Source organism: Macrobrachium nipponense, chromosome 12 (assembly GCF_015104395.2).
Source record: "Macrobrachium nipponense isolate FS-2020 chromosome 12, ASM1510439v2, whole genome shotgun sequence".
Taxonomy (NCBI): Eukaryota; Metazoa; Arthropoda; class Malacostraca; order Decapoda; family Palaemonidae; genus Macrobrachium; species Macrobrachium nipponense.
In genome coordinates, this window is record NC_087205.1 from 51,728,788 (window position 1) to 51,756,745 (window position 27,958).

General features: G+C 40.3%; 1 protein-coding gene across 1 annotated transcript in view; it reads left to right on the forward strand.

Annotated features, from left to right (window-relative positions):
• LOC135224528 (propionyl-CoA carboxylase alpha chain, mitochondrial-like) overlaps window positions 1-27,958 on the forward strand; it is a 309,211-nt gene that overhangs the window by 16,672 nt on the left and 264,581 nt on the right. Inside the window, exons 2-4 of the mRNA XM_064263599.1 lie at window positions 81-275; window positions 12,900-13,010; window positions 24,836-25,004. Of these exons, the coding sequence (XP_064119669.1) occupies window positions 81-275; window positions 12,900-13,010; window positions 24,836-25,004 (475 nt within the window). The remainder of the gene's footprint in view (window positions 1-80; window positions 276-12,899; window positions 13,011-24,835; window positions 25,005-27,958) is intronic.

Here is a 27,958-nt window from a genome sequence, read left to right on the forward strand (position 1 = left end):
TAGCACTAATTTGCATTATTTGATTAGTATTAGAGGTAATGTTTATTATCTATTGACATAATATTTCTATTTATTTACAGGGTCAAAGACAGTTTCAGACATCCCATGTGAGGTTATCATCTATTTATACTACAGATCCTATAGATCCACATGAAGAAACATTCGATAAAATTCTTATTGCAAATCGTGGTGAAATTGCATGTAGAGTGATCAACACAGCAAGAAAAATGGGCATCAAGACAGTAGCAATACACTCAGATGTGGACTCATATGCTGTAAGTTATGTGATTTTTGTTTTTACAGTTATTTATGGCATCTGATCCTTGCAACTGATAAGGAGGGTGAAATTTAATATTGACTGCAAATGTTTCCTGATCTCCTATAGTACTTAGATTGAAAATAATGGCACACTGTAGAGACCAGATAGAAGGAAAGCTTGCAGCAAAGAGGACTACCAACTTCTACTAAACCTGCCATAATTCATGATACATCCTCAACAAAAATTCAACCTTCCACCATCCAAGCATTATCACGCTAGGTCATCATTCTGTAGAGGCTTTTGATATGGACACAATTGGGCCAGTATGATGGGAAAAGATTGGGAGATTATTAAATAAAATTCTGATTTTCCTTAACCTAATTTATCTCCTTGAACTTCAGAGTGGAAACTTCAATTTTCCTTATCACTATATAATTTTTCGAAAGCTATCCTACTTTACCTAACTTAGCCTAACTTAATACTACCACGACCCCCTGAACAACCTAAGCCTAATTCCTAACCCTATTTCTATAGTGTTATCCCCCCCCTAACTATCAGCCTTGCTGTCAGTAAATCAGAGAGTAAATATTATATCTTATACTTCATGGTTTTATGTATGCAACTTACCAGGTAGTTACATAGTTATAGTTTCTATCCGTTGGGGGCTAAGATTTTTTGAATTCGCGGTAGCAATATATTTATTTTGGCTGGGTGATAACCCCCACCCCCCACCCACTACTGGGGAAAAGAGGAATTGACTCAGCACAAACTTCAGTTGTTTCTGCTGGCTGGTACTATCAACACTGTACAGCAGCTGCAGAATTTTCGGAATTGCTTATCTTGTTATGATCTGCATTCAATTTGATTAGTTTGTAAAAGTCAAACTTGCTCACCAGATCTGACTTGTGGGGAATGTGTCAGTTGGGACAGTAAAGCATGGAAAACATTAATTAGTCACATTAATAAGTTAGTTAGAAAGGATAAGAAGAGGAAAGTAGCGTCTATGGCTTGCTCTAAGAAGTGTGTACAGTCAACCGCCGTATTCGCATTTTTGAGATTCCCCGACTCACTTATTCGCAGATTTTTCTTTGGACCATATCTACCCATTATTTGCAGAAAATTCGCCTATTCGCTGGTTTTTCCAATGATAAATATTCACTAATTGGTGTATTTTGATGTTATTTTCATGACTAAATACATTTTATTATAGAAAAATTATTTACTAATTTTAAAATAATAATGGTTAATACTGTATTAGTAAGTTTAATAAGATTAAATATCACATAAGAAAAATAGTAATTCTCTCTCTCTCTCTCTCTCTCTCTCTCTCTCTCTCTCTCTCTCTCTCTCTCTCTCTCTCTCAGAGATTTATGTTTTTTATATGATAGATAAATGATTTACTAATTTTCAAATATTGATACAGACAGTCCCTGGTTATCGGCAGGGCGCTGATAAATGAAAACTGCCATTAACTGAAACTCATCAATTTATGGTGCTTATGGCACCAAATTGCAGTTAATGGCACCTCTGTTAGGTATGTTATGGCACCATAACTATTATCTGCCCCTTATGGTGCCAATAACCGAAACTCGGGTCTTATGGTACCATAAATCGCCGATTTTATGGTGCCAGACAAGCGCCATAAAACCGAATCACCAATAGCCGGCGACTGCCTGTATTAAAGTAAACAGCAATAATATGTATTCATTAAAGAAAATACAATATTTAATTAGTAAGATTAGTTTATGAATTGAAAAATTATGTAAGAATGAAGGAATTTCCATTCTACCCCATCTTTCTTTTTAGATCAAGGTACTAAGCTGAGGTCCTGATCTGTCAAATATATCAAGTAATGTGACTGGAGGGAGAGCAGTTGTGTTGCTGACTAACGTGGTAATTTCTCTCTCTCTCTCTCTCTCTCTCTCTCTCTCTCTCTCTCTCTCTGTGGGGGAGCAGTGCCTGCAGTGCACCTTTTGTGGTGCAAAGTAGGCAATACTTTAGGTTTTATGCAGCGTCCCTTCAGCCCCAAGCTGCGACCTCTTTTAAACCTTTTACTTTACTTCCTTCCAAACTGCCTTTCTACCACCTTGCCGTCCCAGTCTCTGATTTATTTCATCTTGTGACTGTGAGGATTTCTTCCTTGTACATCTTTAAAAAAAAATGTAAAAAAAAAAAGCTTGAAAAAAAATTTTATATATAAAACTTAGACATAAGATTAGTGTAAGCAGCTGACAGCTACCTCATGCGTCAGAACAGAGGCTTTGGAACCTCTTTAAATAATGCAGGGCAGTTGCTTGCAGGTTTCCAAAACCAGGATTGGAGGGATCCTGGGGCAACTGGGGATGCAGAAATGGAGTGTTCCTATTGTGCCCCGTTAAGCTCACTCCTTTGTGCAACCACTACCCTGTGAGGGAAGTCTAAACTGCTCTGAGGTTGCGGAGCTTTTGTGCCTTGTTGGAGTCCTAGCCAACTAAAAACCAATTAAAAACCCCAGATGAGCTTCTGTGACATTGATTATGGAACATTCTATCCATGGGGCCTGCTAGTGTGGCCATTCCTTGAGGAGGGAAGTAGAAGAATGAGCAAAGGATCTAAAGGTGTTGACATGGACAAACTCGAAGGCAAGAGAAGAGAAGACAGGATGGAAAAGGAAATTGGAGACCTACGAAGAGAAGTTACAAACCTTAAGAAAGGAGAACAGGAATTGAACAACAACATAGTAGAAAACGGTGAGAGTATAGTGGAGATTAGAAAACAATTGCTTAAGACTAGAAAGAGAAACAAGCACTAGACTAGGTACAAAGAAAGAAGCTTACAATAATAATAATCATGAATTCAAGAGAGCTGTTGGTAGAAGAGTGATAGCAGCCAGAAAACACATTTGTCCCCCAAAAGGAATTGACACAACGAATAGAATTGCTGTGCTCTCAGAAGCAGAAGAGGAAACAATCTTAATTGGAGACTCGCTAGTAAAAGAGCAGGGCTTAAATTTTGTCGCCAAAATCAGAAGTAGGAGAAAAGTAAATTCTTACCCAGGTGCAGGAGCAAAGAAGATAGCTGAGACAGTAAAAAAAATTGAGGTAAATTATAGAAAAAGTACAGTCATAGTGCAGGGAGGATGAAATTACTTGTTTCTGAAAGACGGAGGAACTGGCCAGACAGAAGGCCTTGTAGCCAACCTGACTAAAATTGTAGAGAACATCCGAGAGAAAACTGATAACAGCTTTCTTATAGGACTTTTGCCCAGATCCAATGTAAGCCATTACTCCATATAACTAATATGCCAAGAAAAAGGTGTTAGGTTTGTAAACTTTTGGGACAGATTTATAGGAAATAAAAAAACTATATAAAAGAGATGGAACTCACTTGAATTTGGAAGGAGCAAAACTAATAGGAAACCTTCTCAACAAAAACCTCTTGAAACACCTCAATGAACTGAACTTTCAAGGTAAGAAATTGGAAAGCTCCCAGAAGCTGGCTATTAGTAGCACTGCAGGCAACAGTGACAGTAAGGGAAACTAATAAAGCCACCAAGGACAAAAGAGAAGATAGAAAAGTCCCTCAGAGTGGCACAATTTAATGCACAATCAATTAAGAACAAAGTGAATATCTTCAAAGCATTGGTAGCAAGTGAGGAATTAGACATAATAGGTATCACAGAAACATGGACACAAGAGGCAACAAGAGACTTAGTAGGGGAGTACCAGATAGCTGGATATAAATTGTTCAATAAAGATAGACTTAATAAAAAAGGTGGAGGCATTATGTTATATGTTAAGGACCACCTCAGTCCAATAGGGTGTAAATTTACAACCATGCAAGAAGTGATTGGCATCAATATAAACAGCCTAGGGAGGAAGATAACTAATACTAGTGCACAGACCTCCCCACCAATCACAAATGTCTGATGATGAGCTGTATGCACTACTAGGACAAGAGATAAGCAACAAACTGCATAATAATGGGAGATTTCAATGCAGCAGTACATTGGGACACGATGACCTCCGCATCAAACGTAGAAGGAAAGAGACTTAGATTTTGTAAAAAATGAATTCCTCCACCAATGGGCTCACAAACCCACTAGAGGAAACAATGTACTAGACAATGTCCTATCAACAGAAGATAATCTAGTATCTGACCTTTCAGTAGGCGGAAATCTAGGCAAAAGTGACCATAAAATTACAGTTGTGCCTCAGGTTACAAAATTAATCCGTTCCAAAGCTGCCTTCATAACCTGACTTTTCATACATTCAACTTCCCTGTCAGATATATACTTAGCTATAGACCCCGTCGTCCCCAACAGAAATTCGAATTTCGCGGCACACGCTACAGGTAGGTCAGGTGATCTACCGCCCTGCCGCTGGGTGGCAGGAATAGGAACCATTCCCGTTTTCTAATCAGATTTTCTCTGCCGCTGGTTCTAGTAACATCGTTGCTAGTTCCTTCTGACTTTGACTTTCGTTTTTTCATCGCCGTTGATCTTCTGGACTGATTATTTGCTGATGTATTGGATCTCTGGCTTGGCATACACTTTTGTGGACTGTTATTTGGATTTTGGTTTGGAATTTTCTTGAAATGTCTGACTCTAGTTATACATTCAGAGTGTGTGTGAATGAGAGTTGTAGTGTGAGGCTACCGAAAGCTTCAGTAGATCCTCACACCGTATGTAAGCAGTGTAGAGGGAATGAATGTTCTGTATCTAACACTTGTGAGGAATGCGTTAATGTGAATGAGGAGGAATGGAAGATTCTTAATTCCTATTTAAGGAAATTGGAGAGGGATAAGGCTAGAAAAGCCTCTTCCAAAAGTTTGAGTAGGTCTTTCTCTAACGGGCCAGTTAGTAGTTTAGCACCTGTCTCTCAATTAATTGTTGCTTCCTCCCATACAGCATTACCGCCTTCTCCCTTATCAGATTCTGCAAATTCTGTATCGGAGATTGCAAATTTGAAGGCTTCCCTCATGAGGATGGAACGTAAAATTAAGTATTTAGAAGGTAAGCAAAGTGCAGTGGAAAGTGCTCCCAGTGCAGTGGAGGGTGCGTCTGATCGGCTCTGTCTCGCTCCCAGGCCTAGACCTCTTCCAAGCTCCCAAGCCCAGAGGAGAAGGAATGTCGAAAGCCGTACGGAGGTTACGGAGAATCCCCACTGGTCAGGCGTCCCCTCTGCAGGATCTGTAGTAACGTCCCAGGCTGCCAAGGATAGCCATTGGAAAGGCGTCCTAAAACTGTGTTTCTCGTCTTCCGATTTGTCAGGGTGGAGTTCGGACAATCTTTCGAGGCCTACCTAAAGATCTTGGAAGTCTCCTGCTTTAGATTCGAGCCTGGAAAGTTTTCCGGAGGACTCTCCATCGGAGAAAAAGAGAGCCAGAAAAGCTCCTTCTTCATCGAAACCTCCTTCCCATCGATCGGATAAGGAGGAAGAAGATGCAGCTACGAAGATTCTTATGGAAATGCATCAACAAATCTCGTCATTAGTAGGAGTACTAAAGAAGGACCCTCCTTGGAGAAAGGACTGTTTCCTTCCAATCTAAAGATCCCGTCCAGCGGACGTACAGAAAGCTCCAGATTCAGAGAGCTCGGAGGAATATGGACCGATACGAACAGCTCCTTCCAGGCGCGGGGCGCCTGCCAGGAGCGAGGCTCCAACCAGGATTGAAGATCCTTCCAGGCGCGAGGTGCCTGCCAGGCTCCAGGCGCCTACCAGGCGCGAGGAGCCAGCCGCAAGCAAGGCTCCAGCCAGGCTCCAGGCGCCAGCCAGGCGCCAGGATCTCCAGCTTCATCGGATATGGAGATAGAAATTAACCAGGAGTCTCCTCTTTCGGATTTTTCACAGGATCAGCTTTCTCCTGACAGGGACGCAAGATGTCGCACAGGCGGCCGTCGCCCTTGTCAGAATGTTGCTGAGACTGTTCGAAGTTTTTCGCAAGCACAACCTTCTCCTGATAGGGATGCTAGTTGTCGCACAGGCGGCCGTCGTCCTTGTCAGGATGGTTCTGATGTGGATAGGAGCATTTTGCAGGATCAGCCTTCCCCTGGCAGAGGCTCAAGATGTCGCTCAGGCGGCCGTAGCCCTTGTCAGGTTAGAGCTGGTACTGCTAAAAGCCCTTGACCTTGTGAAAAGAGGCGCTCTCCTCCGGTTGCTCATTCTTCTCCCAACGTAACTGGACAAGAGATGGAAGATATATCGGACTCGGAAGCCAATAAGGGGGCAGGTCTCTCAGATTACAAGACCTTAGCAGCCCTTTTATTGCAAGAATTCGGCGAGTCTCTGAGTCCTGCCGCCCCTCCTTCTCCTCGTTCATTGTTTACTAGTACGAGGACACCGAAATCATCCTCCTTGAAAATGCAGCCAACCATTTCCATGAAGAGAGCGTTGCAATCGTTCGGAAATTGGCTCAGATCCAAAGAGGAAGCGGGGAAAACTGTGTTTACCTGCCCCCCTTCCAGGCTTTCTGGGAGGAGAAGGATTTGGTATAATACAGGAGAAGCAATGGGACTCGCCCTCCCTACTTCGGCGGACGCAGACTTCTCCACACTGGTGGACTCTTCAAGAAGACATGCACTTCCATCTGCTAGGACTACTTGGGCAATGTCAGAAATGGACCATCTCCTCAAGGGATTATTCCATGTCTTGGAAGTTTTTAACTTCCTAGACTGGTCCCTTGGGGCTTTGGCCAAGAAGACGCAGGACCCTGATTTCTTAGATCCCGAAGTCCTACACAGTGTATTGGCCTGCATGGATAAGGCGGTCCAAGATGGATCGGGGGAAGTGGCATCCCTCTTCGGAGCAGGAATCCTTAAGAAGAGGGCTGTATTCAGTTCTTTCTTGACGAAAGCGGTCTCGCCCGTTCAGAGGTCGTCCCTTCTATACGCACCTCTTTCGAAACAGCTTTTCCCTTCTCAGTTGGTGAGAGATATTTCTCACTCGCTTACTGAGAAGGCGACGCAAGATCTGCTAGTTCAATCAGCAAAGAAGACGAGACCAGCCGTTCCTGCTGTGAAGAAGGAGTCACGGAACCCTCAGCCACCCTTTCGAGGGAGTTCATCGGGTCGATCCTCTAGAAAGAAAGGAGCAGAGAAAAGAGGAAGGTCTTCTGCCTTTAGACCAGTCAAGAAGACAAAATGAGATACCAGTCCTCTAAACACCAGTTGGGGCCAGACTTCTAAAGTTTTCAGAGGCATGGGCCATGAGACAAGCAGACTCTTGGTCGCTTTCAATAGTAAAGAAAGGATATCACATCCCCTTCAGAGACAGACCGCCCTTGACATCAACACCGAGAGAGCTGTCTGCAAAGTACAAAGATCCTGCCAAGAGGGAATCCCTGTTACATCTTGTACAGCAAATGTTGAAAAAGGAGGTCATCGAACCAGTGCAGGATCTGCACTCCCAGGGCTTTTACAATCGACTGTTTCTCGTTCCGAAAGCCTCAGGGGGGTGGAGGCCTGTGCTGGACGTGAGCGCATTGAACCGTTTTGTAGAGAAGACAAAGTTCTCTATGGAAACTTCCAACTTAAGAAGCCTGATCAAAGAAGCGCTTGTGGCATGCAATGAGGAGCATTTTAAGCTTCTTAAAGTGAAGGCCCACGAAGTGAGGGCCATTGCCACTTCGCTGGCTTTTAGCAAAAATATGTCTGTGCGAAACCTTATGGAGGCCACTACTTGCGGGATGTGAAGATTACTTATGACAAATGCTTCGCCTTAGGCCCTTACGTATCGGCGGATTCAGTGCTGGGGGAGGGAGCTGGAACTTATCCTTGTTAGGCATTTATATTTTTACCCCTTGTTTTGTTTTCGTTGGTTATGATTGCCTGAAAGAGGATGCGGGGAGGCATCTCTTTTTAGTCGTAGTACTAACCCTAGTTAGTTTGGTTAGGTGGTCGGATGGTTTTGGCTCCTTGCGGTAGTAGTGGTTAGGATCTGTCAAGTAAGCGGACGAGTTCCCTTTGACAAGATCCTACTTGGATTCTACCATATAAGTGGATCAGATATCCCGGTGGCAGATCCGAGAGTCTTTCAGCAACAGGTCACGTCCTCGCTGTAGCTCTCCAGGCAATGCAGACTCAGAGACAGTATCAATGAAGTCTTCTGCCTAAACAGATAAGAACCAAGGTTTTATATCCTACAACACCAGTTGTTTCCCTTTTCTATATTATTTAGCTGTCTCTTACCCTCCACCAAGGGTGCCAATCAGCTAAGTATATATCTGACAGGAAAGTTCATGTACAAAAATGATATTGTTAAACTACAATAAAGTTTTGTACATACTTACCTGGCAGATACATACGGTTAATGGCCCACCCAGCCTCCCCTCAGGAGACAGGTGGAAGAAAAAATCTGAATAGAAGATGGGATTGGTTCATACTCCCGCCACCCAGCGGCGGGTAAGGTAGACCACCTGACCTACCTGTCGCGTGTGCCGCGAGATTTGAAATTCTGTCGGGAACGTCGGAGACTATAGCTAAGTATATATCTGCCAGGTAAGTATGTACAAAACTTTATTGTAGTTTAACAATACAGGCAGTCCCCGGGTTACGACGGGGGTTCCGTTCTTGAGGCGCGTCGTAAGCCGAAAATCGTCGTAAGCCGGAACGACACTTGGAAATATGCCTTAAACTAAGAAAAAGTTAGAGAGACCTTACCTGTGTGACATGCAAGTATTGCTTGATGTGTAGTGTGGTTATTTCAATGCCAAAGGATGGTTCTTGAAGGTATAATTCTTTATTAAACTCTTGTGACACTATAAAGCACAATGTACTACACTTAATCCTTAGGTTAGATTATACACTAAACACTATTACACTGTATACTATAGTAGTACACTAAGCCTTTGGTAGATCCTGGAGTACACTAAAATCCCAGTCTGGTAGCTCTGGAAGGTAAAAGTATAACACAATTAGTACAAAATACTACACAAAGTCCTGAATGCAATATGTAAATTATAGATATCAAGAGTAAAAGAGTTAATGTATGTTAATTAATTCCTTACTTTTAGTTTATAATTCCTTACTTTGAGGTATATCAAGAGTAAAAAAGTTAATGTATGTGAATTAATTCCTTACTTTTAGTTTATAGTTGTCGTGCTATATAACCCTGGATGCACAAAGTCTTATGTGGCCCCATAGCCTACATCATTCAGGGGGTTCTGGAATGTACAAAAAATAATTAGTATGTCAGTAAGTACTCTATGCATAGTAAGTTACATACAGTAATATGCACCATACAGTGGTTTAATATCACATATATAACATGTATAAAACTTAGTTAATGTATGTTAATTAATTCCTTACTTTTAGTTTAAAGTTGTCGTGCTATGTAACCCTGGATGCACAAAGTCTTATGTGGCCCCATAGCCTACATCATTCAGGGGGTTCTGGAATGTACAAAAAATAATTAGTATGTCAGTAAGTACTCTATGCATAGTAAGTTACATACAGTAATATCAACTGGTACGTATGCATGTTGTAAATGATTGGTCTACACCCCCTGTTCAGCAGGGAGTGTACAGTATGTACGTACCGTACTAATTCCATGAGGGACCTTGATCACTTATCCCATGTGAGAGATCTTGGTCACTTTTTTTTAGTATAAAACTTACTTAATGTATGTTTACTGCTATGTATAATTCCTTACCTTTAGTACAGTAGTAGTTTACAGTTGTCGTGCTATGTTATGTAGTAACCCTGGACAAAGTTTTATGTGGCCCCATAGCCTGCATCATGGAGGGGGTCCTGGTTTTCTGGAATGTACCAAAAAGTATCAAAGTTAAGTCATGTATGTATGTTTAGTAAGTTACATACAGTAACCATACGTACAGTGGTTTATAACATGTATGTACATAATCAAACTTGGTTGGAAATTCCTGTAAAAAAAAGTTATGTACGTATGTAATACTACTGTATGTAAAAACCTTACTGTTCATACTTTGTTACACTACATGTTACATTTGATACGTATACTTTCCTGAAGGGTTTTTTCCATTCAAAAATGGTGCTTCTACTTGTAGTTATCCCTTGATGACACTTGTAGTAATTTGTTAGTAACAACCTGGAGTTGTGTGAAAAATGTTGGTTCTGGAAGGAAAAAGTAACAAAATTAGTGTACAAAATATACACTACAGAAAGTTGTGAATGCAATATGTTAATTACTGTAGATATATCAAGAGTACTAAAAGAGTTAATGTATGTTAATTAATTCCTTACTTTTAGTTTAAAGTTGTCGTTCAATGTAACCCTGGATGGACATAGTCTTATGTGGCCCCATAGCCTACATCATTCAGGGGACTCTGGAATGTACAAAAAATAATTTTGTCAGTAAGTCCTCTATGCAGAGTAAGTTACATACAGTAATATGCACCATACAGTGGTTTAATATCACATATAACATGTAGTATAAAACTTAATTTAGAAATTCCTTACATAACTTACCAACTTTTAGTGAGTCTCAAAGCTGTTACCTAGGTTGTGGGAGATGGAGGTGGAGGTGTAGAGCATTCATGATAAGGATGCATTCCAAACCTAACTTCAGTGTGCTTTATCACAGATAACAGGCTAGGATGATGGGCAGTCTGGAATGAAGAATTAATATTAAAGGACAGTATGTAACCACTTAGGTGTACAAAATTTATTGTACGTATGCAAACATTAAACACAACTGAGAATTCCTTACCTTCAGCAAAATGAAGACATGTAGGCTATGTAGAGGTCTGGTTTATGTAAGTCACAGGTGCATGCCAGTCTGGAATGATAATGTAATACATGTGATTATAGTATGTATGTTACATACATAACATGGTTATTACATATGTAATAATAAAACATTAATAAAAAAAAATGTCCTTACCAAATTCTAGTGGTTGGCTTGCTTACTGGGATGGCCATATGGTACATATTTATGTACTGTATTTTTCTATGAAAAATATCTGCAAATTACTGTATTTTCATATCTATTTCATGATTAAATGCACTTTTTGTGTTAAAACTATTAAAAAACCAGGTATAAGCATGTTTAGTGGGTTTTTATTGAATTTGAACTAACAAAATAGGCAGGTTTAAGCATTTTCGTAGGGGCTCTTAAGTATTCGCAGATTCTGGCTATTTGTGGGGGGTGGTCTAAAATGCATTCCCTGCGAACAGGGGGTGTCCACTTTACATTGATTACTCTGGTATTTCTATGTATTATGGTACTAAGTCCTGGGCAGGGGCATAGTTTTTTTTTTAGACTTTTTTTTTTAGACTTTGCTAGCCACAGACATTTTCTTAGCTGCAAAGGGTCCCACGATACCTGGCTATACTGCTACATCTCTGAGTTAAGATGAACATCATATGGGACGATGTGGCAGTATAGCCAGGACGATACCTGGCTATACTGCCACATCTCTATGAGTTAAGATGAACATCATATGGGGTCAGTATCTGTAGCAGCTCTCTTAACAGGTAAGGAACCAACATGCATTTTACCTAAATGCTAGCAGTTTCTTTATTTTTTGTTTCATTCTGCATTATGAATTGGAATTTTGTGTATCCATGTATCCCACCTCCTACATTGTAGGATTCAGCTATGTAATTACTTGGTAAGTTGCTTTTATAAAAGCTACATAATCAGAGGCCTCCCTTCTCCCCCTCACATGGAAGAAAAGGGCATAAACAACTGAACTTGCTGAGTTGGTTCCTCTCTACCCCTAAAGTGGTAGTGTTAGTCACCTAGCCAAAATAAAATAGCACTACCACGAATTTCCAAAATTGTAGCTACTGATAGATAGTGTAACTATAGCTGTGTAATTATGTACATGGTATGTACATATAAAATTTCATTTTATTATAGAAATATAATTTTGATTAGCCTTTTAGTGTCTCTGACACTATGGGTTCATCCAACCCTTTTTTGAATTAGTTACAAACAAGTTACGTATATGGAAAGACTGAAGGTTGGTATTTGTGTAGGAACGAACTACAAATTTTTAAAGCAATTTCTGTTCTTCCTAACATACAAACCTGAAGGTCTTTACATAAATGACTTGCTGCAAGCTACCCCTCATTCTGTTACTTAGGTCAAAAGGCAAAGTGAATGCTTAATGACTGGGTGGGCAGGCTCCCACCCCTACGGTCAGTAATTAAATACCTTGTTTAAAAGTTAAACAGCCATTCCCAGCTTGTACTGTATGTAATACATCCAATTGTAAAGACCTTCATGTTTGTATGTTAGGAAAAATACAAATTAGTACTTAAAAAATTTGTAGTTTTTAGGAACACAAACCTCAGGTGTACATTTCTTTAAGGACATCTCAAGAGAGAATAATTTGGAATAGTTAGTGATTGAGGAGTTAGGTGGCATCACAACTAAACATCAGCATAGATGAAACCAAAAGGAAAAAGTGATAAGTGAAAAATTAAAACCAGTGCAACAGGAGCCAAGTGGCTGCAGCAAATGCTTTAATTCCTATTAAAGTTAAATTTGTTATGTAATATAAAGCATTTGTGCAATGTTATTATTAACTTTAAGAAGCAATTTCTTTAGGGTATTTTTTTGCTAAAGTTTTATTATTAATGATTGCAGTTAGGTATTTTCCCTCTGGATCTATATAAATTACAGTACTATACATTTTATGTACAGTAGTAGATTGTAATTTATTGAATTTCTTCCAGCCTCATGTTAAGTTAGCTGATGAAGCAGTATGCGTTGGAACAGCGCAAGCCAAAGATTCTTATTTGCGTATGGACAGAATTGTGGATGCTATACAAGAAACAGGATCACAGGTATATATTTTCATATATTAACATCTAGATAATCTTTTTTTTTCAGGTTTAACTTTATTGATGGTTCTCCTTAACTCCTCAGATTTGTAAGGCTTAACTGCACACAAAGTTTTTATTGAGGATATAGTAATGCTGTCATGTTTTATAACTGAAGGAGGGGACTTGTGATATTGGTTTTGTTGGGACAACTATAGTGCGTTTACTTTTCTAAGATCACTGTGGTGTGGCTTGTACAGATATCATACGTTGCCAATTTTCATGTTATGGCAATCATATTAGCTTCATGGAGTCTATTGAAATAGTTTTCATTTCTTGAAATGTGGTTCTTTGTTTCCATCAGATATTTTGAATATATCTTATTTTGTATATTCTCTGTTAAAACCTCAGTTTCATTAATGAAAATGAAGATATGGCATATTTTTTCCCCGGCAATGCCAGATCTGAGTTTAGGGGACCTTTGATTTTTAAGAGGATTTAAAAGGTCATGGTCAATATCATTAAAGAATACTCGCTCTCGATCAACCACTGTAATAAGTATGGATAGCCCAGCCCAAGTGACTTCCGTAAACGCCTTCACCCACCACCTGAGGCTAAGGATATACTCTATAATGTCCTGAAATATTTCATTTTATAAAAACAACATGAAGGTCTTGTAACTGATGTTTCGAAGGCTATCCAGAAAACATTTGAAGCAACAAAAGTGTCAGAAATGGCTATTCGTAAACTTAACAAGGAAGGAGAGAGGAAATTTAGTGCAATCTCCAGTGTTTAAAAAAAAAAAAAAGAGAAAGTGAGTCCTGACTGACTTGGATGATTTTGATAAAAATGTTGTGCATAGAAGGAATGTGTGGATGTCTTTTCTTATAAAATGAACCAAGCAAAACAAGATAGTGAAGGCCAAACACCGTAACCACCAACAGGCCATTCAGCACATCTATAATTATAGAAAGAGAAAGAAGGAATAGCCAAATAGAATCAGGAATGAAAAAAAAAAGTTAACAGGGAAGAAGCAAACCCTTTCCCTCGACTCCCAAGGTCTAAAGCGAATCCTCCTTAGAAGGATTATATCTGCGGGAAGCATTTAATGGGACTTACATACCTGTAGATATGACAACTCTACCTTTTCTACCTGGGGCTTTGGTTATTGGTAACCAAGTCACTTCATGAGTATGGTTGCCATTATATATAATTCTAGATTAGAGAGGTTTGGATTTATACAAACCCAGTCTTTTTATTAATCCCATCTGAAACAAATGCCTCATTTGTCCAATAGTGTTTGAAGCAAAAGTGAGGTTTCACAGACACTTGACTGGTTTCAGCTGGCATGTGGGTGTACTCTTAAATAAAAGACACCAGGTTTGTAAATGTAGGAAAACTTAAAATTTGCCATATGTAGCATAATTGTGGATGTCCATGTTTATTATATCATATGGTCTAGAATTTTGAACTTCCAGTTTTTATTTTTGTCATCCCCTTGGTGAATGGCTTCACTTATTAGGAGTAGAGATACCTCTCTACATGGAAAGCTTTATTATCTTTTCAAAGTCCAGAGAGGATTGCCTGAAGGCAAGAGAACTTGTAATGGGTGTGGTGATTGATTCAGTTCTTTTCAGGGGTTTCCAACACAAGCTTGAGTAGACCATCTGTTATTAACTACAAGAGATTTCTCCTCACCAAGAACCATGTAATGGTGGTTGTATCTCATAGGCCACATCTTCTCTTGCAAAGCTAGTTCTGGGTGCTCGACTTTGGATGATACTTCTTCAGTTGCACTTGAGTGGCACTGGCACAGAGAAAGACTCAGCCAGACAATGAGTTGGAGCCATGAAGCCAAGATTTGTTCCTATCCCTTCATTGGTGGATGTCCTTAGTAGAGTTTCTTGTAGGCAATTTCTTTGGACAGGTATTCACGATCAAGTTTACGTGTCAGTTCCCCAAATCTGGCGTTAAAACTACATGTAGAAGACAATTTATGGGTGAAGTCTGTCCACTCTCCAGAACGGATGAACTGATGGAATTACCCAAAGTTCCTCCATCTGACTGACAGGTGATTGCTTATGTTGACAAGAAAGCAACAATTTTATGACAGTTTGCCTCTAGATTTTGCCTGGGAGGGATTTCAGCCACTCAGACCAGAATATTAATAAACTATGTTTAGGCCTAATTCTTTTGATTGGTAGACCATGGAGCACTTTTTGTAGACTTGTGAGTCCAAATCATGTAATAAAAAATAGAATATATATTTTTACGTATGCAACTTACCTGGTAGTTACATATAGCTGTAGTCTCTGACGTCACAGCAGAATTTTGAATTTCGTGGCAGCGCTAATTGACTGGTCAGGTGATTCTCGTACCCCCTCCCTCTACCGGGGAATGTAGAACTAATACAACTAAACCTCAGAATTTTTCTGCCGTCGCAACCGGAACACCGGTTTTGTTTGGTGGAATTTCTTTGCTTTTTCACGACGGATACTCATCGATTTGGTGACGTACTCTTTGTGATTTGGCTTTCGGGCAGTTGCTATTTATCTTTTTTTAGTCAGATAGGCAATAATTGTGTGATTTTCATCAGGGTTTAAATTTATAATGTCAGATTCGGGATCTCACTTTAGGGTTTGCAGCAAGGGTTGCAAAACCAGGTTACTTAAAGCTAGGTTAGACCCGCACACTTTGTGCGTTAATTGCAGAGGTCAGAACTGTACCAAAAGTTTAACATGTGATGAATGTAAGGATTTGACTGATAAAGGCTGGAAGGAGTTAGAGAGTTATATGAGAAAGCTAGAAAAAGATAAATTAAGGAAAGCTTCATCTAGGACTTCTTCCTTAGCTTCTCAGGAATTAGAGAGTCAGGATTTTCCTTGTTGTATGTCTAACCCAGATCCGCCTAACATATTACCTGACCCTGACACCGTTGTTCCCGAACCCGACACCGTTGCCAGCTTACGGGAACAGATGGATTTAAGATTTAGCGTGCTTAAGGACGAATCTCGTCCACTAAAGAGAACGAGAAGTTTCGCCAGCCGCAATTCCCAAGAAGAAGATCGCGGCTTCTGTGGAAGAGCCGTTGTGTAGTTTTTGGGAGGCGCTGGGAGCGTTCTCTTCGACTTCTGAGGAAGTAGAGAGACCGATGTTGAAGAAGAGGAGGAAGCATAAGTCTTCCAGTCGCGAGGTGACTGATAAGCGCCAGTCTGATGTACCTAGACAAGAGAAGGAGCTTACGCGAGTAGAGAAGCGCCAGCCTGATGACACGACAACCGCGTTACACCAGACGCCAAAGCGCCTGGGTTCTCAAGAAGCAGCCGTTAAATGCCAAGCTACCAGACGCACGGATTCGGACTTGGTAGCCGCAAGGCGCCTATCTCCCAAGCGCTTTGATACGGTAGTATCAGGCGCCAGGCGCCATACGCCTGACTTGATTGACTTGGAACAGAGAAAGTTTCGAAACCAAGTCAAGTTTTGGGTTCTTCAGGGATTTCTAATAAATTCTTAGTAGAAATAAATACAAAATTAGAGAATATTTTGGGGGTAGTTTGTAAGAAGCAGCAACCACTTCTTACTTCTACGCCTTCTTTAATTAGAACTTTACCGGAGGAGTCTCAAGAGCCACTGCAGTTGGTGGAGCAGGAGTTAGACTGTCCAGTGGATCAAGAACAAGCGGAGGACAATTTATCAGCAGGAGCGTCAGAAGGAGAAGCAGTAGAAGGCGAGAAGGAGACTCGGTCATCAGCATACAAACAATTGCTCAACTTTTTCCTAGATAACTTTCCAGAATCTTTTTTACCAGCCACTCCCGCCTCACCTGAATCCCAGTATGCTAGGGATACTAAACCAGATTCTTCGACTTTCATTAAGCTGGTTTTGTCGATTTCAGCTAAGAAGACGTTGAAAAAGATGGATGAGTGGTTGCGGGAAAAGAGGGAACAAGGTAGGACCGTGTTTTGTTTCCCTCCTTCCAGACTTTTAACTAAGAACAGAGTTTGGTACAAAACTGGGGAAGCCTTCTCCCTGGGAGGTGCTGCCTCCTCTCATGGAGACTTCTCCAGCCTAGTGGACTTGTCCAGACGTTCTGCTTTGAATTCAGCGAAGATTTTCTTTACGAGTTGTGAATTAGATGATTTGCTGAAGGTGGTTTTCAGTCTTATGGAAGTAATAAGCTTCTTGGATTGGTCGATTGGCGCCTTGGGAAGGAAGGCAAAGTGTTTTAACCTGTCAGAAGAACATTTTAGTGACTTCTCCAATGTGATGTCCTGTATTGATAAAGGATGGAGTGACTGAAATCGCTTCCTTATGAACTGTGGGGATCCTCAAGAAACGTCAGCTTTGGTGTGCATTTACATCTAAGGGAGTAACAAGAACCTAGTAGTCGGCGCTTATGTTCGCTCCACTTGATAAGTGTAACCTTTTTCCTAAGGATTTAGTGTCTGAAATTTCTGCCTCTCTGGTCCAGAAAGCAACTCAAGACCTTTTAGCTCAGTCGGCTAAGAAGCCGAAAGGCACAACAACTTCGAGTGTACGCCCAGCGCCAGTTGTTGAGCAGGAGAAGCCCTTCTGGGCAGAGCACCAACAAGAGGATTGCAGAGATCGAGGCCTAGAGTTAGGTTCGGTCCTAAGCCCAATAAGACAACAACAGCTAAGAAATGAGCAGGGAATCCTTCACACACCAGTCGAAGCCAGACTCCAGGAGTTCTGGCAAGTTTGGGAACGAAGAGGAGCAGATCCATGGACAGTATCGGTACTGAAGGAAGGATATTTGATTCCGTTTGTAAAACATCCTCCTCTGTCAAAGGTACCGATAGTTTTGACAGCTTACTCGTCAAACTTAGAGAAATGTTGCGCATTGAGAAAGGAACTGTCGGCTCTGTTAGAAAAGAGAGCGATAGAGCTGGTAAAAGATCAGAACACCCCAGGCTTTTACAATCGCCTATTCATTGTCCCGAAAGCTTCGGGAGGGTGGAGACCAGTATTGGATGTCAGTGCCCTGAACAAATTTGTGAGCAAGACAAAATTTTCGATGGAGAACACCCAGTCGGTTTTGTCAGCACTTCGTCAAGGAGATTGGATGGCTTCCATAGACCTAAAGGACGTGTACTTCCACATTCCAATTCACATAGACTCGAGGAAGTACCTAAGATTCGTGGTTCAGGGAAGGAGATACCAGTTCAGGGCCCTATGCTTTGGACTATCCACAGTGCCACAAGTATTCACCAGAGTCCTCTCATCAGTAGCAAGGTGGTTACACCTAGAAGAAATAAGAGTAGCACTCTATTTAGACGACTGGCTGCTCCGTTCACAGTCGAAAGAAGGGTGTGTGAAGGATTTGCAGAAGATAATTCAACTGACAGAAGAGCTGGGTCTTCTAGTGAATTTCAAAAAATCTCAACTGATTCCGAACCAAATTTTAACTTACCTTGGAGTGACGATGAACTCAGTAGCTTTTCGGGCTTTTCCGTCAGAACAGAGAGTGAGTTCATGCCTGAGAAAAGTCAGTAAATTTTTAACAAAAAAGACATGCTCAGCCAACGAGTGGATGAGTCTTTTGGGGACCTTAGCGTCAATAGAACAGTTTGTAACTCTGGGAAGACTCTACATGAGACCGCTTCAGTTCTTCCTCAGAGAAAGTTGGGAAAGAAAGAGAGTCCCAGACACTTGTTTTTCCAATAACAGAGGAAATAAAGCGAGATCTCCTTTGGTGGAGGTTAGAAAAAAGACTCAAGGAGAGTCTGTCTCTTTGGCCACTGAACCCCAACCTTGCGTTCTTCTCAGACGCCTCGGATCAAGGATGGGGAGCGGTACTGGGAAAGAAGGAAGTTTCAGGCTTGTGGACAATCAGTCAAAGACAGTGGCATATAAATCTAAAAGAACTAAAGGCAATACATTTGGGATTGAAGGCCTTTGCCAAGGAAGTACAGGGAAAAGTGGTCGTCATCAATTGCGACAACACCACAGCTCTCTCGTACATCAAGAAACAAGGGGGGACTCACTCCTCTGTGTGAAGCGACGAGGAAGTTACTCATCTAGGCGAAAGAAAATCAGATAAGAATGCTCACAAGGTTTGTACAGGGGAGATACAATGTAAGAGCGGACGAGTTGAGCAGGAGAAATCAGGTACTACCTACAGAGTGGACTCTGCACTTACAGGTATGCCAGCAGTTGTGGAATCTGTGGGGAAGACCTCTAGTGGACTTGTTTGCCACGGAAAAGACAACAAGATTGCCAATATATTGCTCCCCCGTACCCGACAAGAAAGCGTTCGCTTTAGACGCAATGCTGCTAGATTGGTCGGACTTGGACCTCTATGCCTTTCCTCCAATGAAAATGATCAGGGCAGTATTGACAAAGTTCAGGCAACACGCAAATGTCAGAATGACGTTAATAGCTCCATTCTGGCCAGCAAGAGAACAGTTCCCGGAGATCCTGGACCTTCTAATAGACTACCCGAAGAAACTTCCAGAGCGAGTAGATTTACTCAAACAACCTCATTTCAGGAGATTCCACGAGAATATCCACGCTCTACGTCTGACCGCATTCAGACTGTCGAGTGTACCCTCAAACAGAAGGGGTTTTCGAGACGAACTTCACGGGCTATTGCTAGGCCAAGGTGAGAATCTTCAGCAGCGGTCTACCAGGCAAAATGATCAATTTTTAGGGCCTGGTGTAGACAGCATGGAGTCTCGTCTACTAAAACCTCTATAATTCAAATGGCAGACTTCCTATCCTTACAGCAAAGGAAACTCTCGACTCCTACTATCAAGGTAACAGGGCCATGCTATCCTCAGTATTCAAGCATAGGGACTGTCAGATTTATTAAAATCCTTTGATACAAAGAAACAGGAAGGAAATAAGATGATCTCTTGTAATCTAGATATAGTGCTCAAATGGCTTCTATCTACGAGGTTTGAACCGTTAAGTGAGATAGCTTTCAGAGATCTCACTAGGAAAACATTATTCTTAGTGGCTCTAGCGTCAGCCAAAAGGATAAGTGAAATTCACGCCATCGATAAAAGAGTGGCATTTGCACAAGACAAGGCAACATGCACATTGACGATTGACTTTTTAGCGAAGAACGAGTCACCCTCACAACCATGGCCTCGTTTGTTTGAAATAAAGGGCCTCTCAGAGTTAGTAGGAGAGGGAGAACCAGAGATCATTATGTCCAGTAAGAGCCCTGAAGTATTATATACACAGGACTCAACAAATAAGAGGAGGGTCAGACAATCTTTGGTGTTCAGTAAGAAATCCTTCTAGGATATTATCTAAGAATGCAATATCCTTTTTTTTGAGGGATTTAATAGTTGAAGCTCACTCTCAGTTGGGAGAACCAGAGGTTGATCTGGCTAGAGTGAAGGCCCATGAAGTCAGAGCTGTTGCAACTTCTATGGCGTATAAACGCAATTTATCTTTAGACGGCATTATCAATGCGACGTATTGGAAATGTAAGTCAGTGTTTGTAACACATTATTTAACGGAGATTCAAGTAGTGTACGAAAACTGTTCCACATTGGGACCTTTTGTAGTAACTGGCATGGTGTTGGGTAAGGGAAGAAAGGAAGTCAATCCTTCCTAATAATTTTTAACTTTATCTTTGGTGTTGTTTTTTAAGGATGTCTGAGGGTACGGAAGTGTACTAGTGGTACCGTACAGTCCATTTAGGGAAAGGGTAAAAATATTTAGGTTAAGGTGATTCCCATGTTGTTGTCCTTATTGTTTATTGTGTACGGCTCCATGAGCAGACGTATAATTATCGCATGTCAGTCCACGGTTAGCCCTAGACTACATGTAAATGTCTATAGCTTGGCGCTCGGATCCATATATCACGCCAATGTTGGTACACTTCTATAGCTTGGTGCGCGGCTCCATATACCCCGCCAATGCTGGTACGTATATATAGCTTGGCGCACGGTTCCATATACCTCGCCAATGCTGGGTACGTGTCTATAGCTTGATGCAAGGCTCCATGTACTACTTCGTCAATGCTTTCAAGATCAGCAGACTTAAGAGGCAGTAACCTTCAAGTCAGCTAAGCTATCTTAAAAGGTAAGGACTAAAAGAGAACTACTAAATTCCAATAGAAATTCCTCATTAAATATGGTTAGCTGCCATGGCCCCACCTCCAAAATGTGCCAATCAGCTATATGTAACTACCAGGTAAGTTGCATACGTAAAAATGATATTTTTATGATAAAATAATGTTTTACGTATACTTACCTGGTAGTTACATCATTAAAGCCCACCTACCTCCCCTCACATGGACAGGTAGGCATCAAAATTCTGAGGTTTAGTTGTGGTAGTTCTACATTCCCCGGTAGAGGGAGGGGGTACGGGAATCACCTGACCAGTCAATTAGCGCTGCCTCGAAATTCTGCCGTGACGTCAGAGACTACAGCTATATGTAACTACCAGGTAAGTATACGTAAAACATTATTTTATCATAAAAATATCATTTCACTGTGATAAATACCATTTGGAATAGGTATAGGCCAGTGTCCTGCCTTTTTATGAAAGGGGTTATTAGTAAAGTAGGCTTCATGGTCCATTGCATAAATAGCTGAACCAACCCCCATTACTAAATTTAAACTTACCCATTAATATTGCTTGAGAGTAGATATCTCTCTTTAGTAGGTGAAAAGTATTTTATGCTTTTTCTTTCCTATTATTAAGTGAATTGCCACTGTAACTAGTGTATATTGCTCCATCTCATCAAAAAAGTTAATTGCTACAGCAGTTAGTCTATAAAGTTCTACCTCCTCAAAAGCCAGCGGAGTTTTCATTGATGCCCTGTAGTGTTGCCATGACAAAGATAAGACAAGAACTGAGGTCGATGACCTAGAGTTAATGGTCCAGCTGACAGTTCTCTTTTCATATGGGCACTCATCCATCATACTGTTGTGAGTGAACTGATAGGTAAAGCTGATCGTGAATTCGTGACTGACTACCTGGCAGTAGAATTCCTGAACCCAGATGCCTTGTATTCAGTCGCCTTGGATGAGGACAGGGGTATGGTTACGTATTGAGAACCAATTCACTTCAGAAGTGTATCCAGTATATATATATATATATATATACTATAATATATTATAACTTATATATATAATATATATATATATCTATATATATTAAGATAATATATATATAAGAGAGTAGATATAGATATAGGATATATATAATATATATAGATATAAGATATATATATATATCATATATATATATAGTATATATATATATGTATGTATATGTATATATATATATAGATATATATATATATATAATATATAATATATAATATATATATATATATATATATATATATATATAGTATATATATAGATATATTATAGATATATATATTATAGATATATATATATATATATATATATATATATATATATATATATAATTCTAAATTAGAGAAGTTTGGATTTATACAAACGCAGTCTATTTTAATCCCATCTGAAACAAGTCCCTCAGTTGTCGATGGGTTGGTCACAATTCGCTGCTGCCAATTCACTGCCGACAATTACCCACCGCCAGTTCACCACCAGCTTTTGGCCACTTGACTCATTTTGCCACCAGAGACTATTCACCACCAGAAATATAAATACAGTATGTATTGGGTTTTTTCCCTCTACAACTTTCCATTTTTTTAGTCAATTTTATCTTTACTACTACAAAGTGCAAATTACCAAAAAAAAAAAAGTGTAAAAAAACAATCAAACATTTTATTGGTTTATGAAACAAGTTAAAAATCCTTCAAGGTATTCCAACATTGTAATATATGTTATTGGTTTATACCAAAAAATCATTTAAAAAATTATCAAAAATAGAAAAAAAATAAATAGAAACTTTAGTTCATTTGATACTTATGGGCTATTCCTCTTGAGATATTCCAAAGTGTCTCTTTCACCGTTGTATTCGAGAACAATTTTTTTTTCTTTTGTCAGTGTTTCGATATTTTTTCAGTTTTAATGGTGGTGGGCACCGTGCTATCAGCTGTTCCTTATATGAATCTCTTCCTTTATGAATTTCATTAAGTTCCTATGAATTTCCATATGGTTAGATGGTTAGCTCTGTGTTCAAAAGTAATTCTTTGATGAGCTGCTTCTGCGTGGTTATTTGTCCGATCTTTATCTTTTAAAGTTGTCTCATATTGCCACCACATATCATGGGGAAACAAAGGTGCCCTTCCCCAACTGCCGCACCTATTGTAGATACCAATATGATTAAATTCAAACCAATGTAGTATTTGTAACAGTTCTTGAGGCAAAAAGTCTACAAGTGCTTCTGTGTAGATTTCTTGGTTGCAATGTGGCACAAAAGCCAAAGCAAGTATCAATTTGGCTTTTAAAGTAAAATCAGGTTTGGTGTTGTATTAACGAGTTGCTCCAACTGCAGCTTTATGTCTATGCATACTTTGTGCCAAATGAAAAAAACGGCCTCTTATTTTTACTCCAGGAAAACATTTTCTCATAGCACCAATAGCTGATTGTTCAAAGTCACAATGGATACACTGCAGTCTTAGATTAGGTACGAGAGATTTAACCATTTCAAACATACGTACATAAGTTGAACGTTGCCTATTTGTTAGAAGTATATACAGAATTGGATGAACCCCATCAAGTTTTTTTTGCCAGAATACCAAATACTTGGGAAAATAAAATAGTGGCTATGTTGAATGTACCATCCACAATGTTGATTCTACTAAATAATATATCTAGGATCCCTTTCCAAATATGATTATACAATTACTTCCTTGACCACTATCAGCCAAAAGAAAATTTTCTTCTGCTATATTGTCAGGTTTATACATTTTACATGCAGTTGTAATTGCCAACTACTAAAGGCCAGTGGGGTTTGCTGGCTGGCGCTAAGCTAATATCATTCCTTTTTTCTAGAATTATTTTCTTCTTGCTGCTTAACATTGGTAAAGATGCTTGGACTGACGAAGGCACATCAGCTATACATTCATTTATAAGAACACTAGGTACTTCCTATGATTCTTCTGTATGGTGTTTTAGATTTGCTTTCGCTTTGGCAACTTGTACACTGGCTGCAGAAGCAGAATGGGTGTATTCATTTATCTTCAATATCACAGCGCTACTCTTGGTGTGGATCCGTCTATTACATCACACTCTTTGTTTGCAGCGCCAAAATTTGATGCTTGGATCACTCTTGGATGATTTATCAAAAACTTATATAAAGCCATCATGTTGAAACTTGTCTTTTCCACATTTCCTAAGAATGTCTTTTTCCATTTTAAAGACTTGAGGGAGACTGGGAAAAAAAAATATTATGTAAGGAAATAACTTGGATTTCTTTCTTTTTTTAAACGTTTAAAAAAAAAGACCTTTTCTGAAAAAGTGTTTTCATTGCATTTAACAACCAAACAACATAAATCACAACAATGAAAACAAACTACTTTTTTGCAGCGGCGAATAGCCCTCCATGATGAATAGGCGGTGGCAATGTGTCCTTGGAGGTGAACTGGCTGTGGCTAATTGTCTGCAGCGAATTGGCTGCTTCGAATGCTCCCATCCCCTTTGTCCATAGTGTTTGAAGTAAAAATGAGGTTTCACAGACATAGAGTCATGGTTACCCCTACCCCTTGCCTCCCTGCTGTCTATGACTGTTCCAGTTGGCGTCTGAGTGTACTCCTATATAAAAGATGTCAGTTTTGTAAATCTAGGAAAAACATTAAAATTTGCTATATTTAGCATAGTTGTTGATGTCCATGTTCATTGTATCATATGGTCTAGATTTATGAACTATGTACTAGTTTTTATTTTTGACACTCAGGACTGATTTCTTAATTATTTCATTAATTTTTACAGGCTGTTCATCCAGGTTATGGGTTCCTAAGTGAAAATGCAGAGTTTGTGCAGAGATTAGAGGACCTGAATGTAGCTTTTATTGGTCCAAGTGCAAGTGCTATAACAGGAATGGGTGATAAACTTGAATCTAAGAGGCTTGCGATGGCAGCAGGTGTCAATACCATTCCAGGTAATTTTTGCTTTTATCAAAAGTTGTTTGTTCCCACATCAAAGAGGCATACTTTACATATATCACTTAGCATGCTGTAAGCCAAAAGTAGAGGTTGTCCACATTGCAGCAATTTAGGCTTTTTACTGTTTTGAGAAGCATATCCTTGGAATAGAGGAATATCAGAGAATAGCAAGTAGAAACTTATTAGGAGGAAGGGGTACATCAGTAGACAGGTCAGAGGAATAATAAAACTCTGGTAGAGCTATCAGGAGAACACTGAATACTAGAGTTAAAAATGAGAAATGCCAGAAGAACTGCAAGTAGAATAGTAGAACACTGTATAGCCAGTAAAAATGTGGAATATCAGAACAATTAGTAGAATCATGTAAAACTAGAAGAAAATTAGTTCCTGTGGATCACTGGAGTATTCCAGTGTGTGATATCAGGGTAAGGTAATGGTGGTGATGAAGGCTATTTTTAGAAGGTAAAATTAAAAGTAACTTACCAAGTAATTATGTAGCTGAATCCCACATTGCTAGTGGGTGGGATGAATTGACTGAACTAACTCAGTGCTTTAAAGGAATGTTATTATTGAACTAGATGAATGGCTAACACTGGCTCAGTGTTTGTCACTTGTTTACCTGGTAAGAGAGTTACAGCAGGAGATGCTGCCTCTGATGATGCTCATTTTAATCTGTAGCGCCGCAGCAGTGACCCGGGAGTTGCCTCTACATTGGTAGAAGTCTTGCAACAGGGGATCTGCCTGACCTCTGACAAGACTGGAGATAAAATATTAATGTCCTTGCCCTGGATGCAGTACCATCGCAACAAGACCAGAGAATAAACTTGTCACCTTTACACTGTTACACCAACTCATGATAAAAAAAATACCAACCAACCAACCAACTGGTGGGTCCTCCAGGTACTAGGTACCCCCCCAGGCTCCTTCTGAAGTGCAGTTGTCTGAGTAGCCACGAATTTTTTAGGTAGCAGTCGCGGGAAGTCTCCCAGAAGACGAAGAAGGACTGGGAACCATTCCTTCATGGGCCAGAATGGCGCTACCAGAGTCATTGGGACGTTGCTGTGGACCATGAACTTGTTCAGGACTTCCCTGACCAGGCTGAAGGGAGGGAATGCGTAAAGATCCAGGCCCGACCAATCGATTAGCAGTGTGTCTGTTGCCCACGCTCAAGGATCCGGAGCTGGGGAGCAGAAGAGAGGAAGGCAGTTGTTCCTTGATGTTGCAAACAAGTCTATTAGGGGTCTGCCCTACACTCTCCACAGGTTGGAGCAAATCCTGTCATCCAGAGTTCATTCGTTGTTCCTTTATGTTGCAAACGAGTCTATTAGGGGTCTGCCCTACACTCTCCACAGGTTGGAGCGAATCCTGTCGTCCAGAGTTCATTCGATTGGGAGTACTTACCTTCATCGGCTCAACTCATTTCCAGGACATTTAATTTTTCCTGAATGAAGCGCATGACAAGTTACTTGATGCCTGATGAGCCCACAGGAGTAGCTCTGACAGAGGAAAAAGGAGTGGTTGCCCCCCTTATTTCTTGATGTAAGACAAGGCTGTGGTGTTATCTTCCTGTATAACCACCAACTTGTTGTACACGTATGAGGAGAAATGATGTAGGCCCGGGGAGGGGCGTTCTTCAGTGTTGTAATGCCTATGGTACCTCTTGATAAGATGTGAGGGAGTATGAGCGAACGTTGCTTTCCCTTGTTCCCTCTTCATTGAAAGCCATTCGTTGACCACCTTTAAAGCTTTCTGGAGGAGGTGGAAAGGAACCATCTTGGGAAGAAGAGCAAGTTCAAGCTGATTCTTCAACATCAGGAGCGAGGAGGCAGGAGATGTAGGAGTATGAGGAGTGAAGAACCCCAGATTGCTTTCCTGGAGGAAACAAACTAAAGCCTTGTATGCTGTCAGCTGAGCCGAATCTTGACCCTCATCTTCCTTGTCCTCTGAAGAAACCAGTGAAAGGTCGTCGGCTGTCTTAAAGGAAACTCCCGCGGGAAGATCTTTCAGCAGACCTGAGCATGGGGTCATCTGATTCAGAACTAAGATCCAAAGCAGGTACAGGGGTGGGTTGAACAGGTGTGGAAGGACATCCGAAACTACCAAGACTAGTGGAATGAAAACCACTAATAAATGATATGGAAGGAATATGTGCACATCATCTCCTCACATACACTTACAACACAGTGAGGTTAAATGTATGAATTAAATGACAGATGATGAATGTGATTGTAGAAATAATATACAATATCTTGGAATCAAGATTGCACTATTTATAGAATACAATATTCCTGCAATTATCCAGATAAATAGAGCCAAGGGCCCATCAGATAATGTCAAAATCTGGATAATGGCAAGTAAAAAAATCTAGGGCTTTGCAAGGACAACTCCCTACCATTCCTCACCTAACATTGTCAATACTGCGTAGTGGTAAAAGCTTAATTTTCTTATAACAACAACCATCACATTTTAAACTATGCAAAAAGTAATTATGTACCCTTTTTCCCATATACAGTACGATCCCCAATTATGTGAGAATTTGGTCGATCCACAGCCTCGCAGAATTGGAAATTTGTATTTTTGTACATGAACTTTCCTGTCAGATATATACTTAGCTATAGACTCCTTCATCCCCGACAGAATTTCGAATTTCGCGGCACACGCTACAGGTAGGTCAGGTGATCTACCACCCCGCCGCTGGGTGGCAGGAATAGGAACTATTACCGTTCTAGAATCCAGATTTTCTCTGTCGCGGTAGTGTCAACATACCTTGTTGCTACCTCCTGACTTGATTTTCGTTTTTCATCGCCATCGATCTTCTGGGCTCGTCTTTTGCAGGGAAGTACTGGGTCTTTGGTTTGGCATACGCTTTTATTAACTTTTTAATGAATTTTGCTTCGAAATTTCGAAGAATATATTACGTGAAACTACCGAATTTTTCGGTAGACACTCA